We start from the raw sequence: 23,729 nt of genomic DNA, 5'->3' as shown, positions 1-23,729 counted from the left end.
TTGGGAGTGGGAATTTACATGTCAAAAATATAATTTTAAATTAAATTGTAGGCCATGTATAGTTTGAAAATGCATTTAAAAAAAATTGCTGTTTGAAAAAATAAAGTGCAGGAAAAAAGAATTAATTTTAAAAGCTAAACTTTAAATAGCAATTTCACCAAACGCATAATTACGTTTTTAAAAATTAAAATTATTTTCAAATCACAGGTTTTAAAATTAGTATTTTTTTAAGTAATCCCATGATTTGAAACTAAAAACTGAAACAGATCCTAAATCTGTTTTTTTTTTTCTTTTCGAAATTTTATAGTGCATTTAGAGTAATACTATAAATCCTCTTAGAATCATCTAAGGTCCTCCTAAATGTGATGCGGCTTTTAAAATTATCGTTGAATTTAAGATGTGATATTGATTTATTGGTGATTTTAAGGTACATCACATTTGGAATGACTCCAAAAAAACTCAAAGAAGACTTATAACATTTACCTATATAGCACCACCAAAAACCCCAAAAACCGAACATTTTTTTAGAGGAGTTCAAAGAATACCCCTTTGTCTTTAAATAAAAAATAAATAAATAAATAAAAACCACTAGAAACAAGAAGATTAAAGGAGCATCATCGAAAGATTAAAAGTCGAACTTTGGCTTAATTTTTCAGAAAACCAAAAAAAAGGAGTATTAATCTAGGCGCGACCTCTCCAGTAACCCATGCAAGCATTCATGCACTGCCAATTTTCCGAGAATCCCATTACTCTTTTGCAGGTAATGGGCATTAAAATTAAGTTATTTGACCATATTTATCTCCCTATAAATAACCACCCATTTCTTCCTTTAATCAACACTACTCTTAAGAGTTAAGACCCACATCTTCATCATCTACTACAGTCGTCTACACCTTAAGTAGCTACATATTTTTAGAATGGGCGGCAAAGGAGGCGATGGCGGTGGCAAAGGAGGCGGTGGCGGTGGTGGAGGAGGTGGTGATGGAGCAGCTGGCAAAGGAGGTGGCGGAGGTGGCTCCTCAAAGGGTGGTGGCAGCGGTGGCATGATGGTTGCTCCGGGCAGTGGAGGAGGAGCCCATATCTCAAGGGACACTTTTGAGAGCAACCCACAAGGCTATTTTTCTGGTCTGAACTCCACTGGAAAAGAAACTAAATAGATTTGATTGCTATTTGTGGAGGTTTCCTGCTTAAACGACATGTAGCTTTATGGGTTATATGTTGGAATAAAATAAAGCTTGAATTCTTCTTGCTTCAGTTTTGTCATTCGTTTTACATTCTACTCCACAGCAAATATTTATTATCTTCTAATTTGCGATTCCATTTCATTTCATGTTTAGTCGTAATGAATTGATAATAATAAATCGAACCCAAATAAATAACATAGAGCATTTATCACGCTGCTTCTTCTTTTTTTTTTTTTTGATATGTTCACACAACAGGGGTATGAAGATTCAAGCTAGTGACCTCCGCTTTCGTCTTTACTTCATTAAGCAAAGATGGCTATATCTAACATAGACAACCATAAATAAGATAAGGAAAAGACCCCTAAACACATTAATCCCAAGTACCCTTTAAGTTCTACAATAAGGAATTTGATTAGGAGGTCGTTCATCACATATATGGTTAGCTAGGCAAAGCTGATTATGCCAAAAAGTGTTTTAATATGAATTGTAAAAATTATTTTTGTAGTTTTATAAGTGTTTTGTGCTTTTGACTATTTTTATAATTATAATAAGAATGGCATAAGGGAACGACCACAAAGACGGTGTTTTAATTGTGGTAATGCGTAGACTAATTAAGCTGATATTTAATAATGCAAACAGCATGGATGTAAGATTAGCTTTAAGTTATTGAGAGACAAGAAGATGAGGAGCATAGGATAACTTTATTAGGAACTGAATTATTTCCCATTTAATTGTATTCAGTTAATTATATTTAGTGGTATTTATGTCTTTTCACTTTAAAAAAAAAATAAAAATACATCTCTAATATAATTAACAAAATATTTTTCAGGTCGATAAGGATCCTAATCTGCCCCGTTCGGAATGGGACCCACAATAAGTAATGAGCAACTTACAACTACAAAAGTCTTCAGCAACTTGTAGAAATGCCTCCATTTAGTTTTTGCCGGGATGAGTACAATTATGTCGTCGTCGTCGTCCATTATGTTGAATAGAAAAGTGGCCGGTTGTGTTGAATGCAAAAACGCCTTAAATGAGGTTTGTGTGGTTACAATTTATCTAGGGATAAATATATTTAAGCCTTGAAAATAATAATCATTTTCAAATTAGCCCCACAAACCAACAAGTATGATATTTAAATACGTTAGATTACCATTTTATGTTAAAAATGTCTCTCATGAATTAGGATTCTCTCTATTTTATTTGAATTGAAAAATATTCAGTTAGTTATAGTAGTAGATATTTTTGTCCCGACAAAGTTACCCCTTTACTATAACTAATTGGATATAAATAAACTAGAGAACATCCTATTCCTCCTCCTCGTCCATTATGTTGAATGGAAAAGTGGTCGGTTGTGTTGAATGGAAAAACACATTAAATGAGGTTTTCTAAGGAATCATCCCGGCAAAGACCTCTACATATTTTGGTGATTAAATCAACAATTTTGATGATAGGTACACATTTTTTTTTTTTTTTTTGGGGGGGTCCATTGTGACGTGGAAGCCCTTATATTGAAGGTCCATAAGTTACAAAATAGAGTTTAACCCTTTGTCTTTTCTCAAAATATATCAAATATACATAATCATGAATACTTTGACCATCATATTCAGAGTTTTTTTCCCTTAATTATTGAAATCCCCTCATATTTTTTAAAATAGAAATTCACATATTTTAAAATTTAGGCCCTCCATTTCATTTAATGGTGTAAACATATGCTGGACATTAACCGCAGTTGTACATAGATTAGCGGATAGATAGTACTTAATTGTAAGAGTTGTATTGTATTTATGATATTGTAACTTCATAGCTTTGGCTTATAATTTTTCAGAGTTTTTATATTCTATGATGTAAGAGCTTTACGCTCTAGATCTTATTATTAATGAAGTTGCAAAGATTCCCGTTTCAAATAAAAAAAAAAAAAAAGGTGTAAACAAATGCAAAAGTTTGTATGTTACTACCAAAGTAATTAATTTTAGTTTTTAATATATCAAATTCACTTGTTTCGATAACACAAATTTTTATATTTATTTAAACCAATAAATGAATTTTAAAATATAAAAATATGAGAGGATTAAAATCCAGCGAGATCACTTGCATAGTTGCATAGCACAAAAAGCAATAAATAAGCTTACAGTACTCTCGATCGCACCTAATTAATACTCTCTCTTTACCCTTTTGGCAAGTCAAAGATTTTTACGTTCGGTACTTTTCCAATATGGCTGCTCAAAGCCACCTAATAACTGGCGTTTCGGGAACCAATCAAATTCACGGCCAAGTAATAGGATAAGACGCGTTTGGGAGTGGGAATTTACAGGTCAAAAATATAATTTTAAATTAAATTGTAGACAAACTATAAAATGCATTTTTAAAAAGTTCTTGTTTGAAAACTTAGATAAATAAAGTGTAAGAAAAAATGCACAATTTTAAAAGTTATATTGCAATTTCACTAAATGCTTACCTGTGTTTCTAAAAATTGAAAGTATTTTTAAATCTCACATTTTAAAATTACTACTTCTTAATCGCACTATTCGAAACCGAAAACCAAAACAGATCCTTAATCAGTTTTTTAATTTTTATTTTTTTTCAAACGTATATAGTGCCTTTATATATATATATAGCACCAAAACCAAAACTGAACAATTTTTTTGAGGAGATTAAAGAATTTCCTTAAAACGTGTTTGAGAAATATAATTTTTAAGTCAAAAAATTCTTTTTGGCAAAAGCTTAAAAATGCGTTTTGGTCATTTTTTAGCTTTTTGAACATTTAAAAGTGTTTTTAATTTTTTTTTTTACCAAACAGATACATTTTTTTTCAAACGGACTTTTTAAGTGTTAAATACATTTTTAAACCTCTTAGAGCATTCCCAGCAGCTTCCCTGTCATTTTCCCTAAACTTAAGGATCCAAACTACTTTATGCTTCCCTATATCAATATGCACTACAATAGCTTCCCTTTATCATTCCCTATATCATTAAAATATTATTTTTTTATTTTACTTTTTTTATTTTATTCTTTTTAATTTATTAAACAAACTTTCTCTCTCTCCCTCATATTTTCTTCTTCTTTCTTCCCGTAGCTATCTTCTTCTTCCCTCTACTTTGGGTTTTTTGCCCTTGCTGGAAGGGAAAATTTCTCTGCGGGTCCTCTTTCTGTCGGCAGAAAACCAGTCCTTGCTGCAAAATTTTTCCATCTTCTTCTTTCTGCAGGTCCTCTGCGCTTCCTGCAAAATCGAAGGACCCATCTCAACCTGGTAAATCAAAGGACCCATCTCAACATTTCAGAACACCCTAAGCAAACCAAATCACCATGATAACCAAAATTTCCCTTCAAAAATCAAAGAAACCCATATTATGATTCTAATCGAAAGCCATCCCAAGCAGATCAACCATCAATCCAAAGCAAGCACTCCACGACTAGAGATCCTCCAATTGGCAACTAAACTCGACACGAACGAGCATGAGTTTGTGGCCGCCGCCTGAGTATTCTTCGGCGACTTTTGATGCTCATCCATGAACTTCTAGCTCATGGAATAGTAGTGCTAAAGCGTGCTTGAACAAAGAAGAGGAAGCAAGAAGTTGAAGACGAAGAAGAAGGTTTGCGTGCAGAGATAGTCGTGAGAGGAGAGCGTGTTTTTAGGATTAAATAATTCATCAGGATCGATACAGTAGAACCCAATGTATTGGGTTCTACTGTAGCATCTGATAGTTTAGGGAAGCATATAGGGAGTCTGCTGGAGGACATTTTTTGCAATTTTTTGAACATATTCCTTATACATAGGGAACAGACTCCCTTATAGGGAGTCTGCTGGGAATGCTCTTAAACACATATCCAAACATGCCCTTAGGCGATGTGATCAGGAAAACTTCTAGATCGGCGCGTTACAGGAAAAAACACTAGAAACAAGAAGATTGAGGGTGCATCAACGTAAGATTGAAAGTCGAACTTTGGTTTAATTTTTCTGCAATTTTGAGAAGAAAAAAGAAAAAAATGGAGTAATCTAGGCGTGACCTCTCCAGTAACCCATGCAAGCATTCATGCACTGCCAATTTTCCGAGAATCCCATTACTCATTTGCAGGTAATGAGCATTAAAATTAAGTTATTTGACCATATTTATCTCCCCTATAAATAATCACCCATTTGACTAACTAAATGAAGATACTCTTTTACAAACTCACATTGCAACCACCAGGGACGGAGCCAGGAAATTTTATGGAAGGGGGCCAGCCAAATTTTTTTTTCGGTTCTTTAAAATTTTTTTATTAAAAAAAATTATTTTGGTTGTTTTTTATGAACTAAAGACTTACTGTAAGGGCCAAAAAAAGTGGACATTTAAAAGTAAGGGTCAAAAATAAAAAAACTTAGTGGGTATGGGCCAAAAAAATTAAAAATAGGGCCAAAAAATTTTATTGGATATGGCCAAAAAATTTAAAAATAGGGCCAACTTTTTTTTTTTTTTTTTAAGGGGCCAAATGACTAAAATTAAAATTTTAATTTTACTTTTTTTTTATTATTTTTTTAACTTATAATTTTTTTTCCTTATTTTGGGGTTTTTATTATTTTTTTTACTTAAATTTTTTTTTCCTTATTTTGGGGGGGGGACCATGGCCCACCCCGGTCCCCCCCTCCCTCCGTCTCTGGCAACCACGTACCACTTACCATATCATCTTGTAAAATATGAACTGTCACGTGATAATTCACTTGACGCTTACAACATTTTACAAATTGATCACATGGCATGCAATTTATGTTACATTTATCACATCAGCCAGTAAATGTAAAACATAGAATGTCACGTAACAGTTCACATGACACCAATTTTTATAAAATTTAAACAACCACTTAAATTAAAAGAAAATTTAGTTATAGTAGCCCAAATATTTTTCTCTTAATTTATTTTTTGTGGTTGAAAAGTAGGCAATTACCCATGGACTAATTGGTAGTCAATTTGTCATAAAAGTAGAAGCACAGTCTTGGGCAGAATGCACTTACAATCGTGCAGCATTATGCTGAGGCTTGTTAGGGCATCCAAAAGAAAATGTCGGTAAATAAAGCAAAAGCAGCTTACAAGGACTTGCCATGTCAGATTTTGAGCAAATTCCAAGCTGCCATATCAAATTCCCTGTGCTTTTTCAAGAGTGGGCATCTTTGCTTTGCACTAAAATCATTCACCACTCCTATCCAACAAGATTCCCATTTATAAATAATAATAAAATTTAATTACTCAGACGTATCGATCTTAATAAAATTACTAAACATAATTATTATTTATAATATTCACAGACGGATTAAGAAAGACATGTTAAATTGCATGAACAAATACTTTTATTCTTAGATCTTTCTAGTATAGATACTGAATTCCCTTCCCAATAGGAATAGATACTGAATTCCCTTCCCAAGCAACCAAATTAACTCATAAATAGTTGTTTTTGCATTTTGCATTTCCTCAATCAACACTACTCTTAAGAGTTAAGACCCACATCTTCATCATCTACTAGAGTCTACACCTTAAGTAGCTACATATTTTTAGAATGGGCGGCAAAGGAGGCGGTGGCGGAGGAGGAGGCAAAGGAGGCGGTGGCGGTGGTGGAGGAGGTGGAAAAGGAGGTGGTGGCGGAGGAGCTGGCAAAGGAGGTGGCGGAGGTGGCTCCTCCTCAAAGGGTGGTGGCAGCGGTGGCATGATGGTTGCTCCGGGCAGTGGAGGAGGAGCCCATATCTCAAGGGGCACTTTTGAGAGCAACCCACAGGGCTATTTTTCGGGTCTGCACTCCACTGGAAAAGGAACCAAATAGATTTGACTGCCATATTGTGGAGGTTTCTTGTTTAAACGACATGTAGCTTATGGGTTATATGTTGGAATAAAATAAAGCTTGAATTCTTCTTGCTTCTGTTTTGTTATTCGTTTTACATTTTACTCCACAGCAAATATTTAGCATCTTCTAATTTGCGATTCCCATTTCATGTATAGTTGTAATGAATTGATAATAATGAATCGAACCCAAATAAATAACATAATAAATTTAACCCAAATAAAAGTGATTAATAGCCAATTAGTTGTTTCTACTTATTTCTATAAGAAGCTAATGAAGTAGTTTTAAGTGGGTTAAAAGATAATTTTATACCCATCGCTCAACAATTATATTAGATTAATTAACTAATAGTATTTAAACTTATTTGATCATTTAGGGACAATTTAAATCTTGGTAATTGACCGCTATAGCCAAATGGAAAAGTAAGAAAGCTTGTATTTTTTGGATTATATTTTACCAAAACCTTTTCCCATTAGGGTTTAGAATTATCTTCTTTTGCTTAACTGACTAGTTAGTTCTCTCCATTTAGGAATCTTCCTTCCTTATAAATAGGGACTTCATCGCCCTTAGTTCTCTCGTTTGTTAGCATTAATTTTACACACTCCCCTTGAAAAGAAAGTGATAACACTCCTAGTTAGGGCCCCTTTTTTCTCTCTTTCATCTTGCCCTTTCCGCTGTCAGGTCACCCGTAATAGATGGAGAAGAAGGAAGAAGTGAATATGAGTTACTTGACGATGAAACATTTCAAGGGTATGCAAATCTCAAGTGGTTGCCGCATGGATTATTTAATTGTTGTTGTTGCTGCTATTCAGTATGAAAAAGAAAACTCAAAGGAATCACAATCTTCTAAACAAGATAGATTGATCAAGAAAAAAGTTCTAAAGAAACCTATGACCATGCCTATGGACAGCCCAAGGAAACAAGGGTTTGATGAACAAAAGATCATGATTTCTGCTTTCCAAGCTCAAAGGCCAAAGAATGGTTTGAAGAGAATCTATGGGAGACGAGAGGGGTAGATCAATTTCAAGATAAACCAAAAGAATTCTAAATATAATAACAAAAAACCTACTGCCAGTATGAAATTGGAGAAGAGGCAGAAATTGGATTTGCCCCCGTTCTAAACCCACCACCGGACATGCCTGAAGAAGTCAAGAATCATATAAAAGGAGTAGATGGATCAGAGTTGTTTATGGTAATACAAAAACGCCTGACCACCACTAACCTAAAGCCAACCCATAGTCTGTTGTCCATACCCTTCGGGAAGATCAATAGGGTTTCTTGAAAGAGAGAGAGAGATCTTCTTGACCAACAAATCTCATTGGAAGTGCCATTCTACGAGCCCTCGCATAGGGTGAGTAAAATGATTTTGAGGCGGTGGGACATAGGCAAAGACTCTGGGGAAGAGCAGCTCCATGTACGCGCTGAGGACATACTGGAAAGATGTTGCAAAGGAGAATGATCTCAAGGCAGATGATGTGATCCAAGTTTGGAAAGACATAAGCTGGACAGTGTGGGACAGATGGATTTTGAAGGACAATCCAACTTTGAGAGAGCTTCTTCAGTGGCTGAAAGACAAGGGCTTGAATGCGTACAGCATCTCTTATGGGAGTTGCCTACTTTTTAACAGCATGTTCCCAAGGCATAGAGAATGCATGGATACGAAGTTAGTGGATCTGGTTAGGGAAGTGGCCAAGGCAGTGCTGCCTCCATATCGACAGCACTTCGTCGTAGTGGCTTGTGAGGATGACGATCACAACGATGTCGATATCTGTTTACTTCAGGTAGACATTTCTTACGTAGTTGCCCCAACAATATATATATTACTGCACTCCATCTTTCCAGTCTCAAAACATACATACAAAAAACAAACGACATGAGGGCACATATGCACAGGTGATGACACATACATAAGTGCACAGTTCAATAATATCAACGTCATTTCTGGGAGACAGAGGAATGTCTCCCAGAAACTAGAGTTGTTTGTTTCTATTAAGCTTACAAGTCTGGGATTATATTTGACATACATTTACATAGACAGCATCGTTCCTAACTAAATGACAGCAGCAGCTACAGTAAATGCATACAGGAAAGTAGAAAACCTAATCCTACCCACCAAGCCTCAAGAGTGCAGCACTTAGTGGTTACACGACTACATATATATGTTAACGGTATTGATCCTACTCACATGTCCATGTCATCAAAAATCTCTCCATCTTCCTCGGAAGGTAATTCAACCATAAGAAATTCATCGGCCACCAAATTACTGCCAAAAACAGCAAGAACTAAGCCAAAAATTACCCATGACAGCTGATGGGAAAACCATATAAGTACTAACAAAACATTTTAACCCACCTCAAACAGCAAAGACGAAAACTCACAACACGCCTTTGTTTTCTGTTATAGAAGAAGAAATTGAAAGACCATCTGAAGACACAAAGAAGTTCCCAAGTCATAATTGCAGCTATTTGACTAGCACTAATTCAATGGAGATATCAAAACTTACATGGCTCCTCTCTCTAGAAATGGATCTGCATCAGAGTCCGGATTGTAACTGTAAATTTCGCATTCTGCTAGTTTTACAACCTGCATCACAAGGTATCATAAAACTGCCTCTTGGTACAACTGGCATTCAATTCTATAAAGTAAGCTCACCTCGTCAAGAGCCTTGTACAAGGCCTCCAGCAGGGAACTGCCCCCATTAGTCTCAATCCATTCCTGCAATTGAATAGTCCAACAAAACAACACCTAAGACTAGAGAAAGGTATTCTTCATAATAAAGCCAATCATAAGGTCATAAGAAACAGTATATCATTATACTCTGCATCATCACTAGTAGAAACAGACAAGCAACTACTTCCCTCAATTGAATGAATTGGGGGCGCGTAGGGGGACCCTACCAAAAAAATTGGTACAAAAAAGGTTTTATTTTATTTTATTTTATCAATGGTTGCCCTCTTAAAACAAATTCAGTGCAGCCTGAACACCCCCCAAAAAAAAATAATAATAAAAAAAAAAAAATCTTACCTCCATCCCTGCTTGCCTCTCCAATTTATACAATAAGGAATCAAGACACTTATACCAATTTAGTCCAGAAATGGCAAGAATGTCCAAAAGTAAATCAGAAGTTCTATGCTTCTTTCTAATTCAGGCATTGACCCATCAGACCACCATACTTCAGAAAAAAGTTACCAGTCCATATAACAGAGAAGGCAATATTCTAAAGTACGATAATATGATCTTCAGTAATGTCTCTAATAGATGAACAAAATAATTAATAGAGTGAAAAATATTAGCTGTAGAAGGCCAGAAGTCTACACCAAAACAAAATCATATTCAGATCCAACGTTCATGGATCATGTAACAACTTGTGATTTTTCTTTTCTCCTTTCCAAAAAGGAAATCAAGTTAATTATTCCCCCTACCCAAAAAAGTGTAAATCTATGGAAAAAGACGAGGAGCACATGCATGTCACTTTAAAAGTTTGAATGAGATTAGATAGTATACCTCTGCCTGGAAAAAAGTTAAGGATAACAAAAATAGAAAAACACAAAAACAAAAATTACAAAAAACAAAAATACAAAACATTATATAGCAATACCTTTGATGCTTCAAACATGTAGGTATCAAGAATCTGCTTAAAAATGTCCCAGCTTTCCTCTGTGAAGAACTGATGAGCTTTCACCGCACTAGAAAACCGCAAAGACGTAGGCAACATCGTAATATAACAAAGCCACAAAATAGCCCAAAGCAATGTATCTATAGCATGCACTTGATAAAAACTAATACGAGTTAAATAAACCAACCATATGATTGACCACATTAGACTTGGGAAATGGAGAGATTTGAACTCTCAGCTCCTAGAGCAACAGTTTTCTGAACTGTCTGTCAAACCCTTTGACAACACTTCCACAGTGATTGAAAGAGGATTATTTAGTGGGTTGCCAGGTCGCCCAATAAGCTGACAATGGCATTACCCATAATCCTCCTTTCAGCCATATGTGCAATAGAAATGTACATAGAGATACCTGAAATCATAATCCGGATACATGTGATTGAGAGTAAGAACCAGGTAGATCAATGTCTTCCGGCTGGAACGAGCATAAAGGAAAACCAGTCAAACAAACATAAGAGATAAAACTATACTTTCCAAAGCCAATCTAGGCAACATTCCACCTGGATCTGCTCAACAGGAAATCAGCTGGTGAGGAAGAGTCAGTGTCTGAAGATCTCCCTAGATAATCAAGCATCTGAAGTAAAAAGTAAGAATTAAATACAGATACCAGCAGAATCCTGATAAGAAAAACAAAGAACCAAAATCTGCTGTCAAATAGGAAAAGATGTTAGGACAAAATAGTTACGAAATTTATCTCCTCAGAGCTTTGCCATCTCAAGTACGGAAAAAGAGTCAAAAAGAGCACACACGCAAACACAGAGATAAACAAAGTACCACAATTCAGTTCTTGAAAAGAAAAAGATAATAAGAGAAGTAAATAAAGTGTGAACAGTATGTTTCACTATCAACACTTTAGAGCTTCATCATCTCACGCACGCAAAAAGAATCATACAGAGCACAAACGGAATCATTAACATGAAACAGAAAAGAAAAGAAGAATCAAGTGTGCATTTAGCAAAGACATCTTGCTTTAACCAAGAAAGATGAGAAGAAACACTTTCTCTTTTTTGACCTTCCTCTTTATATAAGTTAATATTAGGTGAAATACTCAGCTAAGATCGTCAATCCAATGGGACAGGGAAACCTAACAGGATAAAAAAGGATGGGAAAAAAATCTAAAAGGAAAGAGAAAAGTAGCACATGTTTTAAGAAATTGTGCATCATAACTGTCTTGCAAGGTTAAAATAATCAAACACAATATACATAATCGTAAATGTATTTATATTTCATGTGCCTAATTTATCAAAAGGGGGGAGGCTTACGCTGATTAAGAGCACTCTTTCTAGCATACCAACCTATTTGTTATCTCTTTTCCCCATTCCATCGAGTGTGGCAAACAGGGTTGAGAAGATGCAAAGGAATTTTTTATGGCGTTGTACCAATGAGGAGACAAAGTATCACTTAGTTAAATGGTCTTTAGTTTGCTCTCCTTTGCAAAATGGGGGCTTGGGGATTAGAAATCTGCGTAGGTTTTATCAAGCTCTATTGGGGAAATGGTTATGGTGTTATGCTACAGACAGGGAAGCTTATTGGAGGAAGGTAGTTGAAGCAAAATATGGATGGGAGTATGGATGGAGGTTGGTGCACAAAACAGGTTGAGGGGTCTTTTGGTGTTGGGGTTTGGAAGCATATTTGGAGAGGGTGGGAGTCTTTTTCTAAGTTCATCAGATATGAAGTGGGAGATGAATCCCAAATCAGGTTTTGGCATGATATTTGGTGTGGAGATCAACCATTAAAGGAGGCTTTACTTGAATTGTTCCGTATTGAAAGAAACAAAGAGGCTTGGATGAGTGATAATATGTAGATTTTGAATGAGGTAGTGCATGGGAATGTCCCTTTTTACGAGCGGCTCAGGACTGGGAAATAGAGGTGGTGTTGGCTTTCTATGGCAATTTGTATGAGACCTGGCGCCATTTGGGGGGTGTGGACCACATATGGTGGACTCCTTCCAAGAAAAAGCTTTTTGAGGTGAGTTCCTTCTTCAGAGTGCTTTCTTCTTCTTCTTCAGAGAGGCAGGAGGTGGGGAGCTCTTCTTTCCCGTGGAAGAGTATATGGAAGGTTAAAGTTCTGCTTAGAGTTAGTTTTTTTTTGTGTGGATGGCTACTCTAGGAAGGATCCTCACTGTGGATAATCTTCGCAAGAGAAGTTTGATCGTGGTGGACTAGTGTAGTATGTGTAAGAGGAGTGGTGTGTCTATCAATCATCTCCTCCTCCATTGTTCTTTTTTCCCTTTTTGATGTGGCACATGCTCTTTGGAGTGTTCTTTTTTCCTTTTTTGATGTGAATTGGATCATGCATGGTAGGATTATTGACCTCCTAAATTGCTGGAAAGGCCAAAGAGTAATAAAATGGTGTTGGAGGTGCGGAGAATGGCCCCTTTGTGCCTTATGTGGACTGTCTGGAGGGTGAGGAATGCTTGATGTTTTGATGATAAGGAATTGACAATGGCGGAGCTTAGCAATAGGTTTCTCAAATTGTTTTTCCTTTGGGCGGGAGCCTTGAACGTTCCTCAAGTTTCTACCATGCATCAATTTGTGGATTTGTGTTCTTCTTTTTATCTTTAAAGGGGTGTGTGTCTTTGTATACTTTTTGTGTACTAGGGTTGCGCCCCTCTGCGCTTTTTAATGAAATACTTATTTATCAAAAAAAAAAATTACCTCATTCTCCAAGCTGAGAGACAATTTCTTATCAGTTCCCGTGTGTTTGCCTAAAAGAAACAAAAAAGAACTAAGTTGATCTTGAACAAATACCAAACACTTCTAGAACTTGTAATGTTCTTACAGGAGTAAGCTTCAAGGCATCCCTTAATGGTACGCTCCCCAAGGTTTAAATTACTTAGAAAATCATTTAACCTGCAAAAACAACATAAAAATTTATATAAATTACTTAGAAAATTATTTAACCTGCAAAAACAACATAAAAATTTATACTAGATATCAACATTAAAACGAATAAGCTATACTCGTAAAATCCAAAAAAAAAAAAAAAGTTTGACTGAATGAAGTGAATTAATCAAAATTTAGTTTCATTACTTCATTATTTAACAATTACCGATCCAAAGGAGTGTACTCCAAGAACTTCATGTTGAGTAAACTTCAAACAGATGCAATGACTTTGATGTGGCAGGGTACCTCTTGCAATGGAAATGTCCAGGGATCCTGAATGATAAATAACTATTAACATAGAGTGAAAGCCAGATAAAGAGAGAACCATGAAATAGATCAGTAAAAAAGCTCCGGGATAGCCCTTAGGTTGCAAAATATCAACCTCAGCATCATGTACATTTATCTACTACATCACAGCCAAAATGGAGGAAAAAATATAAAAAAATTGAAATACATTCCCAGTCTGCTTATGAACTAATTAATAACCACCAAAGAAATCAAATTTTATAATGAAGATGTCCAAGTAATTTTGCTACGCAAGCTAATTCCAAGCTGTTTGTAAGTGGCATGATTTGATTAATGGCCTCTAACTACTCAATAAAATAGATCGACCCATGCAAGAAAGCTCAAATGAGTCTCATCTGGAAGACCACTTTAATAAATATGCGCTTACACTCAAATGAGTTATATGGGAGAAAGTTTGTGCGCTTACATGTTACCAACATTACCAAGCTGATAAAAACAAATCAGAAATCTGGTACCAAAGGAACATAATTACACCCAAAAATACTCCCTCTGTCATAAAGTAGATAGGGTGCTTTCCCTTTTGGGCTGTCCAAAAATATGAGAATTTACAAAAAAGAAAGTCTTTATCCAATTGATTTCCCATATTATCCCTAAATTTGAATACACTTCATTTCAAATATGATCCCACCCTTTCTTTTCCAAATTTGAACTCACCTTCTCGACTGAACTAAGGGAATCTTAGAAAGATTGTTATATTTACTTTAGTTTCATTAAAATGCATACAACTTGCAATCACCCCATCTACTTTGGGATAGTGAGACCGTAGGGGTGTAAACGAGCCGAGCTTGGGGGAGCTTGGCTTGTCCGGGCTCGGCACGTTTACTTTGAGGCCAGGCTCGAGCTCGTCTATTTTGGTCGAGTTCGAGCTCAAGCTCGATTAATTTTGGGATGTATATGTACATGCATTTCGCAAAAATGATTCAATCCTAGAATTCAATATTATGTGAAAGACCAACACCCATCAGTTTAATAAGACGAAGATACTTTTTCTGCTCTAATTTCATCAAACACAAACCATAATTCAGTAAAAAACAGAAACCCCAATACCTATCTATCCAAAAATATTTACACATTTTTCTGGGCAACCAAACAAACACATCAAACGGCAAAACCCCAAACCACCCACCACCCAAGAAGAAACGGAGAAAAAAAAAACCCAAAAAGAAAGGAAAAACCCACAAATCTTATCACCTCCTCCGCCTCCGATCCGCGGCGTACTGCGAGAGTGAAACGACCTCCGAGAGCGGCGTGGACAGCGAGGTTGGCAGCGGCAAGTTCCTGGAAACCGGGCACGAGCCGTTCAGCTTCAGCCAGGCGTCGAGGTGTGTGGTTGCTGCGGTGGTGGTGGTGGTTGCTGTTGGGGGCACTGGGGGAGTGGTCGGAGCGGCAACAAAGATAGGAGGCGAGGAGGGTGGTGGAGACTGTGAGAGGAGAGTCGAGAGAAATGGAGAGATCAGAGATGATAGATTTAGGTCAAATTTGGGTTCTCTAATTTGCAACCGTTGGATTTGGAAAAATAATTAAATTTTAAATATACAGTTTGTTTCGTTTTACCAAAAGCTTATCTCATATGGCTCTCTCTATTTAGATTTGGTGTGCTTGTTCAATATGATCCATTGATTATATATACGTTTTCAACATTTAATATTACTCGTCAGATTAGATCAAACAGCTTACAGTGTCTCTGTTACACCATTATATACTTCTTAGTAAATGCTTGGTAGCTGTCCTCCATTAATATCATTCAACGGCTATTAGATCATCAAAACATTTTGGACGGCAAGAATCAACCGACAAAGCGCATGCATTAGGGAATTAATCCTGGAATATATTCACCTGGAATTAATCCTCTGTATGCCTCTCATAGTGAGACCGGTTCCATATAAGCATAGTAGATGATCTAGACCGTTTATTAGGATTTTGACTTTCTTATTCAATTTAGAACGGTAGATTAATGAACTTATTATGTCAAGTGGAGCACCATATAATTCTTTCAAATTGGTTTATACTTATGTATCATAGATCAAATTGAACGGCCAAAATTAAATTCAATTAAATTGGACGGCTACGATTAAATTTAATAAAAAATTCAAAATTCAAAATTTAGGAATTAGGAATAAAAATTGAGTTATGTAGTACTATTTAGGGTCAGTTTGTTATTTCAATTTCAATAATTACGATTTTAAAAATTGTTTTTTTTTCAATCGTGTATTTTTTTTTTCTTATTTTAGATTAAGTATTTTTTAAATCACAACGTAAAACGCTTTATATCACATACTCACACATACTAATCACTATTATTATATTACATATAGTATTATTTAGTTAATATGTTAAAATGATAATACTTAACACGGGTCAAGTATATAATGTCAATATTAATATGTATTGTATCTTATATGTAAATATTTATATACTTATATGATTGTATCATTATATGGGTCAATATTAATTTTTATATACTTATATTTTATAATCTCATGATCACGATTCATGACATATATATGATTTAAATTCAAATTGTTAAGTTTTTACTTACTACAAATTGTGATTATAATGCATAAATTATAAGAAACACATTAGTTACTTAATTATTAATCATTTAATTTTAATCTAATGGTAATGCTCAAACTCTAAGTCCTAAATTCCTCATAATGTAATATGAGGAATTGTTTAGGTAACAATTTGTGGGAAGTAAAAATTGTTAAGTTTTTACTTACTGCAAATTATGATTATAATATATAAATTATAAGAAACTCATTAGTTACTTAATTATTAATCATTTAATTTTGATTTGATGGTAATGCTGAAATTTTAAGTTCTAAATTCCTCACAATCTAATAGTCATACATTCATACTTAAATTATATGATTATATTATCTCACAATCTATATTAATACTACCTTAAATCTTTTTTTTCTTTGAATCAATATATCTCTTCTTATTATCAATAGTGGAAAAAACAAGAGCTGTAAAGCTCTATACAAATAGAGCAGATTGCTCCAGTGTAACAACATCCAAAATGGAGTTGGGTATATCTTCTAGCCAAATTCTCTCTCCTACATCTCGGGTTGCTGCCTTAGCTAGCCTGTGGGCAGCTTCATTCGCTCCTCTTCTGACATGTCGAGCTTCCCACGTTCTGAATGTCTTCTTTACTTCCTGAATATCACCCACTACATGTCCGTATTTGCTCCATGAAGGGCCAATGTTGTTAATGGCATCAATCACTTGCTTGGAATCCCCTTCTAATATGATGTCAAAGAAGCCATTGTCCCTACTAAACTCCACTGCTGCTAGGGCCCCCATTGCTTCGCCCACAACTGGTTCCGGAAGAGAATGTAGTGTTTTGCTTAAAGCTGCTAAAACCCATCCTCTGTCATCTCTAATAATTACTCCAATACCCAGCCTGTTCTGTTTTGCATCTAGAGCAATGTCCCAATTGGTCTTTACTTTACCCCTAGACGGTGCCTTCCACTTCACCTCCTCCGTTTGATTTCCGCTAGAGACGTTCATCCGCCCAGCCTCCTGGACCGATTGGTAGAGCTTCAGATGTTCCAGAGCCTTGCTAATAACAATGTTTGGGTGAGTAAAATCTTCCCCATGTACCATGGCATTCCGCCGATTCCAAATGCCCCTAGCAATCACTGCACATAACTCGGCATCCTCCTTACTGCAGCGTTCCAGGATCATTTCAACAATGTCTTCAAAGTCTCTCTCCATGGATAAGCTTTTTTGGATTCGGACAGTGCAACATCCCCACACGTCCTGCGCAGCAGGGCATGACCACAATACATGGGCCGTGGACTCTGGTTCTCGTTGACAGAGATCACATAAATCATTTTCCAGCACCCTTCTCCTGACCAAGTTAACCTTGGTTGGGAGTATGTTGTTGCATGCTCTCCATAGAAAGGATTTCGTGGGATTTGAGATCTTCATCTGCCAGATGGAATTCCACAGAGTGCTACTTCGGGTACTGTTGGATCCTTCACCGTGGGTTCTTTTTTTCCTATCCATCTCAAGATAGTAGGCGCTCCGGACCGAGAACTCCCCCGTCTTGGTTACCCGCCAATATAGTTTATCACACTGATTATAGCGGCTAATGGGCATCGAACAGATGATGTCTGCTTCTGTTTCAGAAAATAACTCCCTTATTACCCGGTCGTTCCAGCTGTGTGAACCTTGGTCAATTAACATGCTGACCTTGGCATCAATGTTGAGGTCTTGACAATGAGATTGGATTTTGTAGGAAGAAGGTCTCGGTAACCACTTGTCCCCCAAAATGTTCACTGAATTACCATCCCCGATTCTCCACATCAACCCTTCTTCGAGTAGATCCATTGATGCCATAATACTTCTCCATGCCAATGAGGGTCTATTTCCCACTTTCGCCTTTAACAAAGTGTCATTAGGAAAATATTTCGCCTTTAGGATTTTAGCAACCAAGCTGTCCGGATTTTGGAGTATACGCCACCCTTGCTTAGCGAGGAGCGCTTTGTTGAAACATACAAGGTCCCTAAAACCCAATCCTCCTTGTGATTTTGGTTGCCCCAATTTCTCCCAGCTCATCCAATGAATTTTCTTCTCGTTTTCCTTGTGACCCCACCAAAATCTTTGCATAATAGAATTGATCTCCTTGCATAACGATTTCGGTAGCAAAAAAATGCTCATGATGTACGTTGGGATAGCTTGTACAACCGCTTTCAATAGAATTTCTTTTCCTGCTTGGGATAAAAACTTGGTCTTCCAGTCATTAACTCTTCTACTTACACGTTCTTTAATTGACTGAAATTCCCTAATTCTGGATTTTCCAACCAACACGGGGAGACCCAAATATTTGTCATACCTCTGGGTAGCGGGGACTCCCGCTAATCGAGTAACCACTTCTTTGACCTCGTTGTTAGTGTTCCGGCTGAAGAAAATTGATGTTTTATCCCGATTCAGCATTTGTCCCGATGCCCGCTCATATACCTCTAATATCTCTGATAACCGTTGCCATTCCGCTGGGGTAGCCCTGCAAAATAATAGGCTGTCGTCCGCAAAAAATAAATGACTAATGTGCGGACCTTTGGGCGATGTGGCTACTCCTTTTAGCTTTCCCAAATTTTCCGCCTGTGATAGTTGTGAACTTAAGGCCTCAGCACATAAGAGAAATAAGTAAGGGGAAAGGGGATCCCCTTGCCTAATCCCTCTTGTGGGACAAATATTTCCTGTAGGCACTCCATTAATAATAACAGAATACCTCACCGATGATATACATTTGATAATTAGGTTCACCCATCTGTCTGCAAAGCCCAGGCGACGCATGACTGCTTCCAGAAAAATCCATTCTACCCTGTCGTATGCTTTGCTCATGTCTAATTTGAGCGCCATAAAACCGGTTTTACCCCACATTCGTGTGTGCATGGAATGTAAGGTCTCATAGGCCACCAAAATATTATCAGAAATTAAGCGCCCTGGAATGAAGGCACTTTGATTTTCCGAAATGATATCAGGCAATAACATCTTAAGCCTATTTGCCAAAGTTTTGGAAATAATTTTGTAAAAGACATTACAAAGAGAAATGGGCCTAAAATCCGACACTTTCTTTGGATTGGCAATTTTAGGAATTAAAGCAATATGAGTGAAATTTATGTCTTCTGCAAAAATTCCTGACAACATAAAATTTGATACAGAGGACCATACCTCCTTCCCAACCTCACTCCAATGTTCATGGAAAAAACCTGCTGTAAGGCCATCTGGTCCTGGAGCTTTTAACTCTGCCATCTGTGATACTGCCAAGCTTACTTCCTCCATGGTGCATGGCCGCAGGAGCTGTTCGTTCATTGCCATTGAGACTTTTGGTGTTAGTCCTTCCAGACATCTGTTGATACAAATAGGAGATGAAGTTGTAAATATGTTTTGAAAATATTTATGGAAAGCCTCCTCTATCTCCTCTGTTTTGGAACAAAGGCCACCCTCTTCATCAATAATCTTCTCAATCTGGTTGGACCTTCTCCTTTGATTCACACAAGCATGGAAAAACTTGGTGTTTTTGTCTCCATTTTTCAACCAATGCTCCTTAGCCAATTGCTTCCATTTCAAGTCCTCTTTCTCCAGAATCACGTTGATCTCTGATTGGAGTTCAAAGATCTCCCCCAAATTTTCGGCTCCCTCATTTTCTTGGACTTTCTGTAGCTGTATCAACTTCTCCTTAAGGCCCTGGTCCCCTACGCTGCCATTCCTTCTCTTCCACTGCACAATTGCCTTCTTGCTATTATTCAATTTGTTCAGCACACGGTCCCACACATTTGTTTGGACACTTTTTGCTCTCCATATTCTCCTTATCACTTTTTTATTTTCAGTGCATTTTCCCCACCCGGCCTCATAACGAAAGAAATGCCGCCCTTGGGACTTCCTTGTGTGATTCTCGTCCATTGACACCATTATGGGCAGGTGGTCCGAATTGCATGCAGCCAAAACCTCCAGCCTGTTTGCAGGGAAGTGATCTAACCATTCCGAGTTTGCCATAGCTCGGTCCAGCCGCTCCTTGGTGAAACTCCGACCCCCCCTCTTGTTACTCCAAGTAAATTTAGGACCCGTAAACCCGAGATCATAGAGGTGGCAAGCCTCTATTGTAGCTTGAAAATCCTGCATTTGTTTTTTAGGAGTTTTTAGGGCCCCAAATTTTTCTGAATCCATTGTAATTTCGTTGAAATCTCCTACGCAAACCCAAGCCTTCGGATGAAAAGAGCTTAGAAGTTCAAGCAAGCTCCACGCCTCCTTTCGTCTCGCTACTTCCGGATGCCCATAGAAGCCTGTGAATTTCCAGGCATTAGGATTATCCAAAGAACCCACTGTCGCGTTGATATGTCTGCGACTAAAATTTTGAATGTTAAGCCCAACCTCGTTCTTCCACAATAGTGCCAGCCCTCCGCTTCGCCCCACACTATCAACCGTAAAAATGCAATCAAAACCCAGTTTTATTCTAATTAGCTCCATACGTGAGGCTCGTAACTTGGTCTCAATTAAGAAGACCATTTTGGGTCTCTTCTCCTTTACCAACCGGCAAAGGTCTCGAACTGTCCGAGGGTTCCCAAGCCCTCGGCAGTTCCAACTTAATATGGTCATTTCTTTTGGCGGTGCTGCTCGGCAGCCACCGCCTTTGTTGATTCTCCTGTGAGCTTCTCCTTAGTATCCTCCTTCCCCTTTTTTTGTATTGGCTCTTCTGTCTCCATGTCCTCCTTGTCATCTGTGCTTCGTTTGCCTGAACAAATCAAGTTCTGTGGACCCGAAGCCCATTCTTTGTCCCCTCTTCTAGCTTGTTTTTTCCATTTACGTAGAGAGCCTCCCAAACTCGACACCTTAGGCCCAGTAGAATCAAACTGACCCAACGTGCCTCCTGATACCTTCCCTTGCGCGTTAGAGGCTGATTTTATTCCTCCATTCCACGTGTTATCATCTCCTCCTTCCCCATCGTCTAAATTCTTGTCCAAACGTGCTGAACGTATCACATTCATGCATGCCTCCAAACTTTCCTTATCAGGTCCCATTGATTGCATTGGAATATTATTGTCGTTACATGGCTGATATTGCGCTTGGGCTGTGATTTGCTCATCAATGCTCTGATTCCCTCCAACAGCTGTTCCCTTCTTTCCTTGCTCCGCATTGCTACAATATTCTCCATTAAATGCTCCATTATTCGTTTCCATCTTTCCTTGGCCAGCCGTTTCTTCCTCCATGGGGAAATGATCTGCTCTTGCCTTATTCTGCATCGAAACGGACATTGATTCCCCAGATTTGTCGCAGCTTGTCTCCCCATTACTCGCCCGCCCATAACTGTTCAGACCAACTTCCGGTGACCGGAATCTGGCCGGACTGGACCATCCCCCGTCCTCATGCAAATTGTGAGCCCCGCTCCAAGAGCCTCTTCGTCTGTCCGCTCCCCTGGTTTGATAAGACGTACTGAGCCACGGGCCATATTCCATGGCCGCTCCCTTAGCGCGTCCCCTGCTGCTCTTCTGACAACCCGCAGGGCCATGCCAGATGATCCCACAGTCAAAGCAAAATTTTGGAATTTTCTCATACTGAAAAGGGATCCAAAATGATCGATTTTTCAGATTTAACATACGTCCCCGCGCCAACGGTTTCATAATGTTAATTCTGATTCGAACTCGTAAATACTTCCCCCATCCAATGCCATCTTCATTCGTATCTACCTCTTCAACGACCCCCACAGTGGATCCCAATTTGAATCCCATATCTTTGCCCATGCATGCTAATGGCATGTTAAGCATTCGAATCCAAAATGTCTCTGAATCAAACGCCATTTGGTGAGGAGGGGATAATCCATCAAAATCTGTTACCGAGAATAAATTCCCTTCAAATATCCACGGCCTTCCTTCAAGAATCCTGATTTTATCCCATTCATGCTCAAACTCAATGAGGAATAGGTTATCTCCCAAGACTTTGAAAGATAACGAACCTGTCGGTCTCCATCCCTTAATAAGCCTTGCTCGAACCAATTCTTTCCCCACTATCCTCTCGATCAGTAATTTCCCTACTAAGCAATGGGATCGTCCTTTGCTTGCTATCTCCTCGACACATTCTTCCTCCGCATCCAGGCCAATGCTTTCCTCTTCCGTCAATGACAGCTTCCCCCACATATGCGTCAAGTCTTCCTCCATGGCTGCTTCGATCAGTAGAGACCCCAAAGAATACCCGAACTATAGATGATTATTCTCACAGTCCTCGAGAAGACGTGAAATAATGCCTTCTACTCTAGTTTGTGGAGACACACTCTAGAGAGAAAAAAATTATCTTTATAAAATAATAGTTAGGTTTGAGGTCTCCATCAGCAAATCATTTTTTATTACATGACCTTATATTTATGTTGTCAAGGCTGACTACCCAATCAGTCCTCACAACAAATATTTAATGCCTACCTGATCCCACCTAAGCCAAACTATACTTTGTTTTTTTTCTCAATTCAGCCATTTTTATTTCTCTTTATGAATTATGACTAACTTAGCATCGCAATGCGTAATCGAAAATAGTAACGGTCTTGTTGCCATTCGTAGCTTTTAATATTTTGTCACCAACTAATTCTTTTTTTTTTTTAGGTAATAGTGGAATTCTCATTTGTAAATCAGCCAACCAGAGCATAATGCTCTAGCTGAATAAACTCTCGAATACAATCAGGAGCATTATCTATCCAACTAATTCTTATGGTAGGCGTCTAGAGCGCATTTTGACCTGTTAAAGTAATTTCATTTAGATATAATTTTGGAGAAAGTCCACGTAACCCCTTCAAACTACCACTCAATTGATAATGTCCCCCCCAAACTTTCAATTGTGACAATGTCTCCCCAAATTACTAAAAATTGTCAATATTCTCCCCAATGACGAAATTACCCTTAAAAAAAAAAAAAAAAAAAAAAAAACTAAAACAAATTTCTAAGAAAAACCCTAAAAACAACAAAAAAAAATCAAAGCGTTGGCCTTTTTTTTTAATCAGTCTATAAGAAAAAATTGCAAAAAAATGGATTTTTTTTTTATAAAAAGTGAAAAATTTTTAGTTTAACTTTATTTTTATTTTGTTTTTTATAATTTTATTTAAAATAAAGATTTTTGTTTCTAAACTATATATATATTAAAATAGTTTTTTTAAAAATAAAAAATAAAAAATTTTGTTTAATTTTTTTAAAAAAATATTATTTTTAAATTAAAATTTTTCGTTTTTTAAAAAACTCAATTTTTTTTTTGAATTTATAGGGGTATTTTTTGTCTTATTGAGAAATCTATAGGGGCATTTTTGTCTTATTGCTAGTCTTGGGGCGACATTGACAATGTTTTGATAGTTTTGAGGGGACATTGTCACAATTGAAAGTTTGGGGAAAA

At 37.2% G+C, this 23,729-nt stretch overlaps 2 protein-coding genes across 3 annotated transcripts; one reads left to right on the top strand and one right to left on the bottom strand.

Annotated features, from left to right (window-relative positions):
- Positions 1 to 917: 917 nt before the first annotated feature.
- On the top strand, positions 918 to 6,977 carry LOC132178208 (glycine-rich cell wall structural protein 1.0-like). Its single transcript, XM_059590656.1, has 2 exons — positions 918 to 1,126; positions 6,713 to 6,977. The coding sequence occupies exons 1-2, from the start codon at positions 918 to 920 to the stop codon at positions 6,969 to 6,971; spliced, it is 468 nt and encodes a 155-aa protein (XP_059446639.1). The 3' UTR covers positions 6,972 to 6,977.
- Positions 6,978 to 8,886: 1,909 nt separating this feature from the next.
- LOC132178995 (uncharacterized) lies at positions 8,887 to 15,356 on the bottom strand. Of its 2 annotated transcripts, none has more exons than XM_059591600.1 (11): positions 15,033 to 15,356; positions 13,714 to 13,820; positions 13,444 to 13,514; positions 13,320 to 13,369; positions 11,163 to 11,236; positions 11,015 to 11,077; positions 10,588 to 10,675; positions 9,642 to 9,704; positions 9,493 to 9,572; positions 9,342 to 9,413; positions 8,887 to 9,252 (listed from the first exon to the last, which is right to left on the bottom strand). In XM_059591600.1, exons 2-11 carry the CDS (start codon positions 13,743 to 13,745, stop codon positions 9,171 to 9,173), a joined length of 675 nt encoding a protein of 224 aa, XP_059447583.1. In that variant the 5' UTR covers positions 13,746 to 13,820; positions 15,033 to 15,356; the 3' UTR covers positions 8,887 to 9,170. The 2 variants fall into 2 exon arrangements, with proteins under 2 accessions (XP_059447583.1, XP_059447582.1); XM_059591599.1 differs by having other exon boundaries at positions 15,045 to 15,356.
- Between the last annotated feature and the right edge of the window lie 8,373 nt (positions 15,357 to 23,729).

The sequence above is a fragment of the Corylus avellana genome, chromosome ca4 (assembly GCF_901000735.1).
Source record: "Corylus avellana chromosome ca4, CavTom2PMs-1.0".
Taxonomy (NCBI): domain Eukaryota; kingdom Viridiplantae; phylum Streptophyta; class Magnoliopsida; order Fagales; family Betulaceae; genus Corylus; species Corylus avellana.
This window is presented reverse-complemented; position numbering and strand designations above follow the sequence as displayed.